This window comes from Mytilus californianus, unplaced genomic scaffold (genome assembly GCF_021869535.1).
Source record: "Mytilus californianus isolate M0D057914Y unplaced genomic scaffold, xbMytCali1.0.p SCAF_9, whole genome shotgun sequence".
NCBI classification, from domain to species: domain Eukaryota; kingdom Metazoa; phylum Mollusca; class Bivalvia; order Mytilida; family Mytilidae; genus Mytilus; species Mytilus californianus.
The window spans coordinates 38275002-38290680 of record NW_026262745.1 but is presented as its reverse complement, the minus strand read 5'-3'; the positions used below and the strand labels follow the sequence as shown (position 1 = coordinate 38290680).

Sequence of the window (15679 nt, the reverse complement as noted above, 5' to 3'; positions counted from 1 at the left end):
ACAAAGATCCTTATTGGTTTTGAAGTAACTTGGACTAAATTAAAAGCCACAGTTGATAAAAACAGATTGTGTATGACAATATTACTGTCCAAAATTATAACAGAAAAGAATCATACCGTAAGTAAACCAAACAAAACTATGCAATGAGGTCTCTATAAGCTTTTCCACTTTATATGGGAGGTATGGGGTGTGTGAGCTTGCTTACTTAATGTTCTATAATTGTATAAATCTATAAAAAAAACAAACGCCTGGGACGAAAGTCGCAGTATGCGAGACATAGGGGTTACTATCCAGCGGCAGCGGTGGAGTAAACTATTTGTATAAAGCTTTATATTTCAGAAGGTAGAAAACCTGGATGCTTCATACCTTGTATGCAGATACCTTATGTTACGAAGTTTCTGTCTGTTCTATGCCCATTGTCCTTGACCTTATTTTCATGATTCAGCAATTGCTTGAAATAAAATTACAGCTTTTTTGTCATGTGAATTTCTCACTTATTATGTGTAATAGGATAACTATATTTGGTATATGGGTTCCTTGCAATGTCTACAAGTCCATCAGACAGGGTTCACTTGACATCAACCTCAATTCATGGATCAGTGATCAAGGTGAAAGTTACGTGATTAGGTCTGTTTCTCAATTACTATAAGCAGTAGGTCAACTATATGTGGTGTATGGAATGACTGTAAGGGGTACATGTCAGTCTGGCAGATTTCATTTGACCTCTATTTCATGGTTCATTGTTCAATGTTAAGTTTTTCAACTACTATAAGCAATATGTCAACTATATTTGGTGTATGGAATGAGTGTAAGGTGTACATTTCTAGCCGTAGTCTACTGACCCTGACCTCATGTTCATGGTTCATTGCTCAATATTAAGTATGTGTTTTGGCCTGTTTTTTAAATACTAATACATGTAGCAATAGGTCAACTATATTTGGTGTATGGAATGATTGTAAGATGTACATGTCTGTCTGACATGTTTCATCTGACCTTGACTCCATTTTCATGGTTCATTGGTAATTGTTAAGTTTTCTTTGATAAGTCTGTTTCCTTAGATACTATTAGCAATAGCTTAAATATATTTGGTGCAAGGAATGATTGTAAGGTGTACTTGTATGTCTGTCGGGTATCATTTGACCTTGAACTCATTTTCATAGATCATTGGTCAATGTTAAGTTTTCACAGTTTGATTTCTTTCTTTGAAAGTATAAGCAAAAGACCAACTATATTTGTTGCATGGAATGATTGTAAGTTGTACATGTCTGTTTGCTAGGATTTATCATGTTTTGGTCTGTTCTTCAATTACCATAAGCAATGGGTCAACTGTATTTGTTGTATGGAATAATTGTAAGTTGTAAATGTCTGTGTGACAGTTTATTATCTGACCTTGACCTCATTGTCATGGATCTTTAAAAATGTTAAGTTTATGAGAAAAACCTTTATCTTTAAGACTTTCAACCTAAAATCAATGATCAGTAAAACAGGCAAGACATTTCAGCGTGTGCACTCTTGTTAATTAATGTGATAACTCTACATGTTGTACTGTGGATTCATTTAGGGCTATTCCATTAAAATGTATGTGGGAGGGTAGGAAGGGACTTTCAAAATATCCCTACAACCAAGAACCATTTTTTAGATAATTTTGCATAATGGTAATAGACGCATACTGAAAAAAGACCCATGACCCACATTCAATAATAAAACTTCCCATCCTACCCTCCAACATACATTTTAATGGAATAGCCCTTATCTTTTAGGGTAACAATTTTCATGTATTAAGGAAAACTGCCATGTTCTTGGATATTTGATTTCAAGGTTATGCTAAAGTCTGCATACAACCTTATAGAAAATGTGTTGAACATTTAAATTCCTGGTTCACCTGTTTCCACGAAATCCACAAAAATGGTATCCAATGAATAATCCTAAGTCCACATTAATGTGATAACTCTACATGATGTAGCAGAATATTACTAACAAAAATGTATAAATTCTAACACCTTTATTCATTTATAAAAATATTGCAGTAATTTCTGAATTTGAGGTATCAATTTCAATTTACATATAAAAGTGGAAAAAATTCAATAAAAAATACATACGGTACTAGATATAACTATCAAAAAGTGGAAGTTGTTTCAGTAAAATAACAGTGTGGAAGATGTAGAGATTGATTGTCATATCACAGGATCATGGTTTTATCACAGTGATTTACATCTCTTAAGTTCAATGAAACAAAGGAGTTTTATATCTTACTGTAACATGTAACCTTAAAAGTTCGGTGTAAAAGTTAATATATTAACCATCACAATGTTTGTCAGTGTAAATAACAATTGCTGATTGGACTCTCTGTCTCATACCAATACTCAGATTTTATGTGTGTTATGTGTTTTGTAATTTTGTACAGCTCTAAAGACTATTTTTTATTGGGCCGTGTATACTTTTTTGTCCCTCGTAGCAATTAAAGATTCGTAAATGTATTCAAAGACACTCAGTTACTTTAATACCAGTTCCTTTTGCATCTTGTGAAACATTTTCTTCATAGCAATTATGATTCGTAAAGTAAGAAAATCTGACACCATAGATTTCGACACCAAGTCCAATGAACTTTGTAACAGCTTTCCGTGTTTTGCAAATTATTACGAGACTCAGATGAGACTTAATAAAATGCTCCGCTGGGCGCAGGTTGATTCGACCGCAGAGGTCGAACCCTGAACAGTTGGGGCAAGTATGGACACAACATTCAAGCTTGATACAGCTTTGGATTTGGATTGTGATTAAATATTTGACACAGCATAGGTTTCTAACACAGATTGAATGTGGTCTAAGAACTTAAAAATTTTAAATTGGACATTCACCTATTATGGTCCAATATCCAAAATCTAAATACATGGTTAGATTCAGCATATCAAAGAACCCCAAGAATTCAATTTTTGATGAAATCAAACAAAGTTTAATTTTGGACCCTTTTGACCTCAATGTGGACAAAGTTGATAACGGGGCCCAAAAATCACAAATCTAAATACATGGTTAGATTCAGTATATCAAAGAACCCCATATATTCAATTTTTGTTGAAATCAAACAAAGTTTAATTTTGGACCCCGATTTGGACCAACTTGAAAACTGGGCCCATAATCAAAAATCTAAATACATGTTTAGATTCAGCATAACAAAGAACCCTAAGAATTCAATTTTTGTTAAAATCAAACTAAGTTTAATTTTGGACCCTTTGGACCTTAATGTAGACCAATTTGAAAACGGAACCAAAAATTAAGAATCTAAATACACGGTTAGATTCGGCATATCAAAGAACCCCAATAATTCAATTTTTGATGAAATCAAACAAAGTTTAATTTTGGACCCTTTTGACCTCAATGTGGACAAAGTTAATAACGGGGCCCAAAAATAAAAAATCTAAATACATGGTTAGATTCAGCATATCAAAGAACCCCATATATTCAATTTTTGTTGAAATCAAACAAAGTTTAATTTTGGACCCCGATTTGGACCAACTTGAAAACTGGGCCCATAATCAAAAATCTAAATACATGTTTAGATTCAGCATATCAAAGAACCCTAAGAATTCAATTTTTGTTAAAATCAAACTAAGTTTAATTTTGGACCCTTTGGACCTTAATGTAGACCAATTTGAAAACGGAACCAAAATTTAAGAATCTAAATACACAGTTAGATTCGGTATATCAAAGAACCCCAATAATTCAATTTTTGATGAAATCAAACAAAGTTTAATTTTGGACCCTTTGGACCTCAATGTGGACCAATTTAAAAATGGGGCCCAAAATCCAAAAACTAAATACACGGTTAGATTCAGCATATTAAAGAACCCCATGAAATCAAGAATAAAACCCCATTGAAATTGGTCAAGAAATAAGCAATTTATAGGAAGTATCTTCTTTTGCACAATCCTGTGCTATTAAATATTTCTTGCTATTGCGCAATACTGTACAATTGACAATTTCTTGCTATTGCGCAATATTGTGCTATTGGATATTTCTTGCTATTGCGCAATACTGTGCAATTGAAGATTTCTTGCTATTGCGCAATACTGTGCAATTGAAGATTTCTTGCTATTGTGCAATACTGTGCAATTGAAAATTTCTTGCTATTGCACAATACTTATTATATAATAATTTACACTTTCTGTTTGGTGTGTATCTCCTACCATATCATTATTATTTGATTTTAAATATAAATCAGAAATAACCAACTTAAAATGGAAAATTTTAAAAGAAACAAAAAAGGAAAAAAAGAAAAAAAATGAAAAAAAAAATAAATCCCCCCCCCAAAATTTTTTGAACCCCCATTATGATTCATCACCCCCAAACTCAATCCCAGCCTTCCCTTTGTGGTATGGTATCTTGCAGTACAATTTCAGAGAGATCCATACACTTGAACACAAGTTATTGTCTGGAAACTAGAAAAAAATGTGTTTTTGGCCCCTTTTTGGCCCCAAATTCCTAAACGTTTAGGGCAATTACCCCCAAACTCAAACCCAGCTTTCCCTTTGTGATATGGAACCTTGTAGTACAATTTCAGAAAGATCCATACACTTACACACAAGTTATTGTCATGAAACTAGAAAAATGCTTGTTTTTTGCCCCTTTTTTGGCCCCTAATTCCTAAAATTTGGAGGCAATTACCCCCAAAATCAATCCCAGCATTCCTTTAGTGATATTGAACCTTGTGGTACAATGTCAGAGAGATCCATACACTAACACACAAGTTATGTCAGGAAGTTACAAAAATGCTTATTTTTGGCCCCTTTTTGGCCCCTAATTCCTTTACTGTTATTACCATAACCCCCAAAATCAATCCCAACCTTCCTTTTGTGGTATTGAACCTTGTGGTAAAATTTCATAAAGATCCATTCACTTAAACTAAAGTTAGAGTGCGAAAACCAATGTGTCTTCGGACGACGCCAGACGACGCCGGACGACGACGACGACGACGCCAACGTCATACCAATATACGACCACAAAAATTTTTTTGCGGTCGTATAAAAAGTGTATGAAATTTCACAAACAGTCAACATAAGTTCATTTTTTGTTGAACAAATATTTATCTCTGCTTCTTCTTTGAATATTTAAAGGTCAGTGAAGTCAGAAACAGAGCCTGAGGTCAAGGACAAATTGTAACTGTTAAATGCATATTTACTCTCTATTATAAATCAATATACAAAGTGTTGATTCTTATAATTCATACATATAAAGAGAGATGTGGGGTTTCCTGTACGAACCAGTCCTACAGGAATGTACAAGGAATCTAGTAGGAATTTGTTAAGAATTCCTACCAGAAAAGGGTGCATATTCCTGCTTGATTGTAGCAGGAATCCGCCAGGAAAAACAGCTGAAAAATTTTAATTAGCAGGATTTTCTTAGTAGGAATAATGCGATTCCTACCAGGAATATTCAAACTAGCAGGAATAATTTGGTAGGAAAGTAAAATTCCTACCTGGATATTTGTCTAATTTTCCTGCTAATTTGAATATTCCTGGTAGGATTTTTTTCATAAATTCCTACTAGGAAAATTCATTTTCTAGCAGGAATCTAAAAATATACATTACAAACTTAGGTGTATACACATATACACATCTGGGTCATTCATTAAGTTTGAATCTCAGCCACAAAGAACAAAGAAAATTTAAATACCTAAATATCTGTAAATCAGTAAAAGACATGTAAAGGTCTACACTTGTTCTTATATAAGAGGCAATTGTCTATTCAATATTGAGGCCTTGGTGGCTGAGTAGTCTAAGTAGTTCATTTACTGTAGTACTAGACTATCAAAACTGAGGTTGTGAGTTCAAACTCCGCACATGACAGGTGCATTCGACTCCAATCATAATTGACTAAGTTTGCTGGTTTTCCTACCAAAAGTCTGTGGTTCTCTCTCTGGGCACTCCAGCTTCCTGATCTATAACAAGTGGCTGCCATGAAATAGCCAATAGTACTGAAATTGGTGTTCAACACCAAATATTCTATCAACCAGTCTATACAATATGTCAAGTTCTAAATCACTCTTGAGTCTTCTCAACTTTTGAATGTAATCAATAATGACTACCAAATTTCTGAGATCAAGGTTATATTCCTTTATGGAGAAAAACACCAAAATATAACTCACAACCTTTGACAGGTTTCCTGACTCTGGAAAGGCACATAAATAAATTGGTTTTTGAGCGCTCACAATTTTTCACACAATATTGTATTTAAAAGTGCATTTAAAAAATATGATCATGCAGAATGCAGAATGCACAAACAAAATTTGTGTACAGAATTGACTTGTTTCTTGTGTACTTTTAGGAAGCCAATACATAGTGGGAACCAAGGGATTTTCAGCGATAGCTTTAACAGTCTTTGTTGAGAAAGTTTATCTTCTCTTCGTTTAAGTATTAGGAATGAAAGTAATAGAACAGTTATTCATAGTATAAATACTTATTATATAGAAACAGATTATCAAAACTCTTTTCTTTGTTACTGGAGTTATTTGGATTCATTTTATGTGTAGTTGATTTCACTTTAACATTTTTGTGTATGAATATATTAAGTGTATTGTACACAGTTGTCAAAAAGAAAGATCATCAGTTCAAGAAGATTGATGTAGATTTTGCAATTATTGTGAAGCAAGAAGTTGTTTTAAATGTACCCGGACTATTAATTGTTGATACATGACACATTTAATCAATTAGTTTTAAGTATCAAGGTGTAAATTTTCAGTTGGAAGTCTCATGTGAGGGTCCGGAAAAGAAGGAGAAAGTCTAGAGAGTGAAAATAAAAAAGTTATTTCACCTGTGAGATTATTGATGGGAAATTCATATATATAACCATCTTCTACTTAGTATATTATAATCTCAGTTATGTAGTTATGTAGTTGGTTAGTTTTCAAGAAATATACATTAACCAAAACCTCAAACATCATCGTTTTGCTGTAAAGCTGAGGTCAAGGCAATTTGTCAGATGTACGCCATTCAGCAAACACATTGATCAATTTTAATGACCTTTGTTGATAGTATAACAGAGGAAAATAGAGATAAAAAATCCAAATTGGAGTCAGAAAATGGACTTTACAATGATTCTACATACAAAGTCAAAATACAGTTAACTTGTTGTTTTAATGTGCTGATGAAGAGACACTCATGACAATTGAACCTGACCAAGATCTGGTGCATGAAAATAAGATCAAGCCAAGCATTGTGTCAGAATGGATATCATGCTACTTTAAAAAAGAATGCACTCGCTGAAATGTCTCGCCTGTTTTACTGATCATTGATTTTATGTTGATAATCCTAAATATAAAGCTTTACTACAAGTATCACATAAACTTAACATGATCCAAGAAAATGAGGCCAAGGTCAGATAAACCAAACTGGAAATACATGTACACCTTACAATCATTCCATACACCAAATATAGTTGACCTATTACTTATAGTTTAAGATAAACAGACCAAAACACAAAAACTTAACACTGAGCAATGAATCGTGAAAATGAGGTCATGGTCAAATAAAACCTGCAAGACTGACATGTACATCGTAAAATATTTCCATAAACCAAATATAGCTGACCTATTGCATATAGTATTAGAAAAAAGGACCAAAACACAAAAACTTAACTTTAACCACTGAACCATAAAAATGAGGTCAAGGTCAGATGACACCATCCAGTTGGACATGTAACCCCTAAAAACCTTTCATACACCAAATATAGTAGACCTATTGCTTATAGTATCTGATATATGGACTTGACACAGAAAACTTAACCTTGTTAACTGATCAGCCAACAATCGGTTCTTACTGTGATGTTATAACATTAGCATTGTGAATTTGTAACATGAGAAATTTACAGGAAAATGCACAAATTCAAATGTCGTCTATTGGAAGAACAACTGAAAGGCCCAAGTAGGTGCAATTTTGCTAAAATTCTTAGATGTACAGCATGTTCCTTTTATAGATGGAAATTTCATAAGGACCAAATAACTTTATATTTTCAAAACCAATAGCAATTTTAAATATCATCCTGGGTTTTATTACTGGCATAGTGGATATTTTGATTGCATCTTGTTACTTTGTTTATAGCATCAGGGAAAGCCAAATTTTATAATTTCAAAACACCCTAAAGATGGGATCAAAGAATAAAATTACAGCAGCACGATGACCTGATGTCACAAAACCATAGGTGGGAATACTGAGGTTTTGCTTATTTCAAAAGTATCAATCATTTAAAAATAAATTTAATAAACTCTTTAATTATAATATGTATAGTCTCAGTAATTGCACAGGTTATAAAAGTGTTTATGGTCACTTGATCTGGAAGGAACAGCTTCTCTCCACAAGCATCTTCCATCAGTTAAAATAAAAGTACTATCTGAGCTCTATTTTTCAACCTGGAAAAAATTAATTCAGACTTATTTTATTTCTATATATTTTATAATGTATACTATATACAACATGTATAATAAGGGAGACGGATTTATATAAGTTCTTCTTGTTTCTGAATCCCTGTATTTCTATTGTATTACTGTAATTTGTGCACTTTTGAAAATAAAATATTTTGTAAAATTTAAACTAACATGTATAATACATGTAATAAGGGAAATAATATATGTCTACACAGAAATCACACCTATCAAAACAATTTTTTTATATCTAATTCTTGACAATAATAAACTTACTGAAGATTACATTTTTTTTAACCAAAACATAAGTGTTTAATTGTAAAGTCAAATTATATGAAGTCGCTTTGAAAATGTTATGCCATGCTTAAAAAAAACATTGTAAAAAAACCTAATGTTCATACCTATATATGCAAAAATTATACTTTGGCAAACTTAACTAGGAATGAAATGTAGGCCATGATGATCAAGATGTTCAAGAACTGTCTTACAATATTATAGGAATACAGCAGTAACATAGCATTGACTTAAGATTAATAAGACTGTAAATGTACTGTAATTATCATCAATTTTTTACCTGAGTTATCAATGAATTTCCAATATTTATCTGGGTTTTTGTGTGTCAATTCCAGGGGTAAAATTTGTTTTTAATTTAATTGATTTTTCACACTCAAAAATTTACTTGATTACAAAAAAAAAATTCTGTTAAATCATTGCTGTGATGTCAGACTACTTGTCAGGAACTGATTTTTTCCCCCTATAATCAATGCTTCTTAATGGGTTGCTGAAATAGTGTCACCTACTTATGTTCAATTGTTCAGGTTGAAACCTGTGCTGATCAGCTATCTGCAAGCTAGATCAACAAATAGAATTAGGGTTTTGCTCATTGTTGAAGGCCGTACAGTGACCTATAGTTGTTAATGTCTGTGTCATTTGGTCTCTTGTGGAGAGTTGTGTCATTGGCAATCATACCACATCTTTTTTTTTTATTTTTAAGGCAAAAATTCCCCTCTCTCTTAAAGAGAGATCTCTTTAAATTTTGAGTTTTGTACAAGGAAATCAGATTTGCGAATAATAGGTTACAATGTATGTATCAATGGGACAGCAACCCAAAAACACTAAAAAAAAACAAAAAAAAACAAAAACCTTCATGGATCTAGATTGATTAACAAGGGAGATAATCACCTGCTTCATCCCCTGATTCCCTGTCATCTAACATGTCTGTATCCAGTTCATCATCATTTGTGTCACTTTCATCATCATCGTCTCCATCATCATCTTCCTCATCTTCTTCTTCATCTTCCATGTGCTGAAAAAAGAAAAGCATAATTCTAAATAAATAACTTTCAGAACATCTCTCCAATGTATGTTTACATGACCAAATACTTTTTTAGCATATACTTAATAAATATAAAAGTTACCAGTATATCAAACTTTGTGACTGCTATATTGTGTTGATGGATGCACATAATTTTCCAACGCAATGTTTGTTATTCATCTTTTACCCCTGTATGTTAGTAGAAAACTGTATTACATATAGTTTCACAACTGACACAATTGCCAACATTTGTGTACCTATTTAGTTGTGTATCAAAGCATGTATAGGTCATAACTAAACTATAAATCTGATGTCAGAAATACATTTGTGTACATTTGGTACTGTGAGGATAAGGATGAGAGTGTGCTTTCACTGCTTATTTTTATAGTAACTTGAGCAATTTAATTGTTTTCATGGGGATGAAGATTCATTGCATTTACCCAATATTACACAACTTTAATTTATAATCAGACTTTTTGCAGCAATAAAAAATTTAATAATGGTCAAATATGGCATAAATTTTTTTTCTTCAATGTAACGTGTTTAGAGTTGTAAATTGACTGGCTACATGGTGCCAAGAAATAAATTCTTAAAAAATCTAAATCTTTAACTATAAACCATTCGAAGAACAATTTCACTGAATAAATAAATGCAAATAGGTCACAGAAAAACATCTCAAATTTGTAACATGATGTAGGAAAAAGAGTTATAAATCTGCATTCTGGTAGGAGTTAAACCAGTCACCGGGAAAAAACATTTGTGATAAAAATTACCTTCTAGTGTCATTTCTATTTGATTTTTCTTTTTTACAATTAATTTCATAATTCAACACAATTCTGTCGAAGAGATATAATGAACCTGAGACATGTCAAACACATTTACAATGTACCTGTAAGCTACTGTATTTAATTTATCACTAAAATGCAATCAGCACTTCCCTTTACCTTTGACTGGTGACTTTATTGCTTTCAATACATATTTTTATACGACCCGCATCGTCCGAAGACACATTGGTTTTCCACTCTAACTTTAGTTTAAGTGAATGGATCTCTATGAAATTTTACCACAAGGTTCAATACCACAAAAGGAAGGTTGGGATTGATTTTGGGGGTTATGGTACCAACAGTTAAGGAATTAGGGGCCAAAAAGGGGCAAAAAATAAGCTTTTTTGTAACTTCCAGACCTAACTTGTGTGTTAGTGTATGGATCTCTCTGACATTGTACCACAAGGTTCCATATCACAAAAGGAATGCTGGGATTGATTTTGGGGGTAAATGCCTCAAAATTTTAGGAATTAGGGGCCAAAAAAGGGGCAAAAAACAAACATTTTTCTAGTTTCATGACAATAATTTGGGTGTAAGTGTATGGATCTTTCTGAAATTGTACTACAAGGTTCCTAACACAAAGGGAAAGCTGGAATTGAGTTTGGGGGTAATTGCCGAAACGTGTAGGAATTGGGGGCCAAAAAGGGGCCAAAAATAAGCATTTTTCTAGTTTCCAGACAATAACTTGTGTTCAAGTGTATGGATCTCTCTGAAATTCTACTGCAAGGTACCATACCACAAAAGGAAGGCTGGGATTGATGACGGGGGTAATTGCCTCAATATTTTAGGAATTAGGGGCCAAAAAGGGGCAAAAAACAAGCATTTTTCTAGTTTCAGGACAATACATGTATCTTGTGTGTAAGTGTATGGATCTTTCTGAAATTGTACTACAAGGTTCCAAATCACAAAGGGAAAGCTGGGTTTGAGTTTGGGGGTAATTGCCCTAAACGCTTAGGAATTTGGGGCCAAAAAACACATTTTTCTAGTTTCCAGACAATAACTTGTGTTCAAGTTTATGGATCTCTCTGAAATTGTACTGCAAGGTACCATACCACAAAGGGAAGGCTGGGATTGAGTTTGGGGGTGATGAATCATAAGGGGGTTCAAAAAATTTGGGGGGCGGATTTTTTTTTTTTCCTTTTTTTTTTCTTTTAAAATTTTCCATTTTAAGTTGGTTATTTCTGATTTATATTTAAAAGCAAATAATAATGATATGGTAGGAGATACACGCCAAACAGGATGTGTAAATTATTATATAATAAGTATAGTGCAATAGCAAGAAATTTTCAATTGCACAGTATTGCACAATAGCAAGAAATCTTCAATTGTACAGTATTGCGCAATAGCAAGAAATATTTAATTGCACAGTATTGTGCAAAAGATTGATTGATTGTTGGTAACTTAACATCCAGTGGCAAATATTTCATGCATATTCAGGACGATTGTGCAAAAGAAGATACTTCGTATAAATTGCTTATTTCTTGACCAATTTCAATGGGGTTTTATTCTTGAATTCTAGGGGTTCTTTAATATGCTGAATCTAACCGTGTATTTAGTTTTTGGATTTTGGGCCCCGTTTTTAAATTGGTCCACATTGAGGTCCAAAGGGTCCAAAATTAAACTTTGTTTGATTTCATCAAAAATTGAATTATTGGTGTTCTTTGATATGCTGAATCTAACCGTGTATTTTGATTCTTAATTTTTGGTTCCGTTTTCAAATTGGTCTACATTAAGGTCCAAAGGGTCCAAAATTAAACTTTGTTTGATTTTAACAAAAATTGAATTCTTAGGGTTCTTTGATATGCTGAATCTAAACATGTATTTAAATTTTTTATTATGGGCCCAGTTTTCAAGTTGGTCCAAATCGGGGTCCAAAATTAAACTTTGTTTGATTTCAACAAAAATTGAATATATGGGGTTCTTTGATATGCTGAATCTAACCATGTATTTAGATTTTTGATTTTTGGGCCCCGTTATCAATTTTGTCCACATTGAGGTCAAAAGGGTCCAAAATTAAACTTTGTTTGATTTCATCAAAAATTGAATTCTTGGGGTTCTTTGATATGCTGAATCTAACCATGTATTTAGATTTTGGATATTGGACCATAATAGGTGAATGTCCAATTTAAAATTTTTAAGTTCTTAGACCACATTCATTCTGTGTCAGAAACCTATGCTGTGTCAAATATTTAATAACAATCCAAATACAAAGCTGTATCAAGCTTGAATGTTGTGTCCATACTTTCCTCAACTGTTCAGGGTTCGACCTCTGCGGTCGTATCAAGCTGCGCCCTGCGGAGCATTTTATTACCTTGTGTATTGATCAATGCAAGCTACAGGTCGTCTAATGATTGACAGAGGACCATCACGGTGGAAGTATTCTTATGATTACCAATTATCAGAGTATATATCCCAGGCTGTACTTTATAACACAAAAGACTGCACACGCTGAAATGTCTCGCCTTCTTTACTGATCATTGATATTATGTTGATAGTTCTAAATATAAAGCTTCACTACAACTATCACATAAACTTAACATGATCCAAGAAAATGAGGTCAAGGTCATATAAACCAAACAAGAAATACATGTTCATCTTACAATCATTCAATACACTAAATATAGTTGACCTATTGCTTAAAGTTTCTAAGATACAGACTTAACCAAGAAAACTAAACATTGACTTATGAACAATGAAAATGAGGTCAAGGTCAGATGAACCATGCCAGGCAGACATGTACAGCTTGCAATCCTTCCATACAACAAATATAGTTGACCTATTGCTTATAGTAATAGAAAAACAGACCAAAACACAAAAACTTAACACTGAGCAATAAACCGTGAAAATGAGGTCAAGGTCAAATAAAACCGACCAGACTGACATGTACATCATAAAATATTTCCATACACCAAATATAGTTGACCTATTGCATATAGTATTAGAAAAAAAGACCAAAACTCAAAATTTAACATTGACCACTGAACCATGAAAATGAGGTCAAGGTCAAGTGAAAACTGTCTGACGGGCATGAGGACCTTGCAAGGTACGCACATACCAAATATAGTTATCCTATTACTCATTATAAGAAAGAAATTAACATTACAAAAAATCTTAACTTTTTTTTCAAGAAGTCACTGAACCATGAAAATGAGGTCATGGACAATGGACATGTGACAGACGGAAACTTTGTAACATAAGGCATCTATATACAAAGTATGAAGCATCCAGGTCTTCCACCTTCTAAAATACAAAGCTTTTAAGAAGCTAGCTAATGCCGCCGCCACCGGATCACTATCCCTACGTAGAGCTTTCTGCAAAAAAAGTTGCAGGCTCGACATAAATGATCTTTTCTCCTAGAAAATTCAAATGATCAATTTTATCATTGTTTATTTTATTTATAATCTATAACTTTAGAATAACAAACATACCTCTGATGCTGTTTTTCCAATAGGAACAATATTACTGTCTTTCTTTGCAATGCTTTCCATCTAAATATAATTATAGATATATAAAAGTTAAATGTATTGTAATACATTTGTATTTTGAAAATTAAAAACTTCTTGAATTTTGATTTTTACCTGATTTTTTTTTTTTATCCCTACATGAACAGAAGGGAATATCTGACCCACCAAAAAAATGCCACCTGCAGAAAAAATAGAGTCTGTAGGTCATCAAAATTTTATATAAATTTTATTTTAATTGAACTCAGAAATAGCTTTATCTGTTTCCTGAATAATAATCTATAAATAATATATAAATAATGATATTGCATTTACCAAGCAGCATATCTTATGTTTGCCTCACTAAGATTATACCCAACTCAAGTTTATTTTGACACCTTACCAATATAAAGATGATGTCCTCTCTCTCAATAATTCACTTGGTGACTATATTGAATGCATCTACATGTATCTCATCAAAATTGAAATAAAGAATACAACAAATGCAGTTAATGCATTTAATTCTGCTTCATATCTTCAAACTTGACTTACATCTAGAATTGACAATGAGGATCTGTTGAGAACAAAACTATACAACAGAAGAGATGAATTGTGAACTTTTTATTTCTATCTAGCTACATACCAGCAGCGCCTGCTTTCAGATTATATCTCCCAGTTGATACAATTTTCCAGAGCTTCCATTTCCTATCATGAGTTCTTGATAGAGGGTTCCTGCTTACAACGATCTAATTAACCAAGGGTTCCAAGTGATGAGCATGATGAGGTTGAAGTCTTCAAGTCGATAATTTTGTAGACGCCATCATGTCTTGGTTTAATGTTATGGAATATTCATTTCACAGATGACAACAGTTAAAGTGTTCCAATTGTTTTTTTACCACAATCTCAACCTCTTTTCCTTGAATGTTACATCAGTTAAGTAGACTTATCCCAAGAATTGTACTTACATGTACATGAGCAACATGACAGGCGCCACATGTGATGCAGGATCTGCTTACCCTTCCGGAGCACCTGAGATCACCCCTAGTTCTGTGTGGGGTACATTGTACGTGTTGCTTGGTCCTTTTTTTCTATGTTGTGTTTTACCATGGCGTTGCCAGTTTGTCTTCGACTTACAAGTTTTGAAATTCCTTTGACTGTTTAGTATCTCTCTCTTACTTTTTTTTACAATAAATCCAATACCTAGGATGTACAAAGTGAACAACTTTATCTTTTGGTAAACAAAAACATTAAAAGTAATTTTACCCATGATGTGTGTTCTTCTTCCAGTTTTGAAATTTCTTCTTCGTCATCGCATGGTTTATCAACAGTAAACCACAAAGGATCTGATGCACTTGGTACAAGTGATGGGAAAAACGATGACATGCTACCAGTATCTGAGTAATAGCAACAGTTTGGTAAAGTTTTGTTGACAAATTATTTCTAAAGATTTGCTTCAGTGTTGAATAAAAGCTTCAAAGTTAACAAAACTTGCCCCTTGTCTAAAAAAGTTTTGTGACCTAGATTTTTTCAATCTAAAACCATAAAAAATATGAAGCAAGACGGTCTTAATTAAAATAATTCAGTATTATGTTTTTGAATTGTAAATCACGTTGTATCAACAAAATCAATTTCTATATTTTTGTCTCAAATACTTAGTTTTTTTATCACAAAATCAATACCAATACGTTAT

General features: G+C 32.8%; 1 protein-coding gene across 1 annotated transcript; it reads right to left on the bottom strand.

Annotated features, from left to right (window-relative positions):
* Positions 1-8240: 8240 nt before the first annotated feature.
* Positions 8241-15509, bottom strand: LOC127715492 (anaphase-promoting complex subunit 15-like). The gene is made up of 4 exons (XM_052221553.1): positions 15253-15509; positions 13978-14037; positions 9593-9716; positions 8241-8398 (listed from the first exon to the last, which is right to left on the bottom strand). The coding sequence occupies exons 1-4, from the start codon at positions 15370-15372 to the stop codon at positions 8394-8396; spliced, it is 309 nt and encodes a 102-aa protein (XP_052077513.1). The 5' UTR covers positions 15373-15509; the 3' UTR covers positions 8241-8393.
* Positions 15510-15679: the final 170 nt, after the last annotated feature.

Coding starts and splice junctions, on each gene's coding strand:
- LOC127715492 (XM_052221553.1), bottom strand. CDS start 15,372: ATGTCATCGTTTTTCCCATCACTTGTACCAAGTGCATCAGATCCTTTG. Junction 14,038..15,252: donor AAGAAGAACACACATCATGG/GTAAAATTACTT, acceptor AATTATATTTAG/ATGGAAAGCATTGCAAAGAA. Junction 9,717..13,977: donor TTGGAAAAACAGCATCAGAG/GTATGTTTGTTA, acceptor TTCTTTTTTCAG/CACATGGAAGATGAAGAAGA.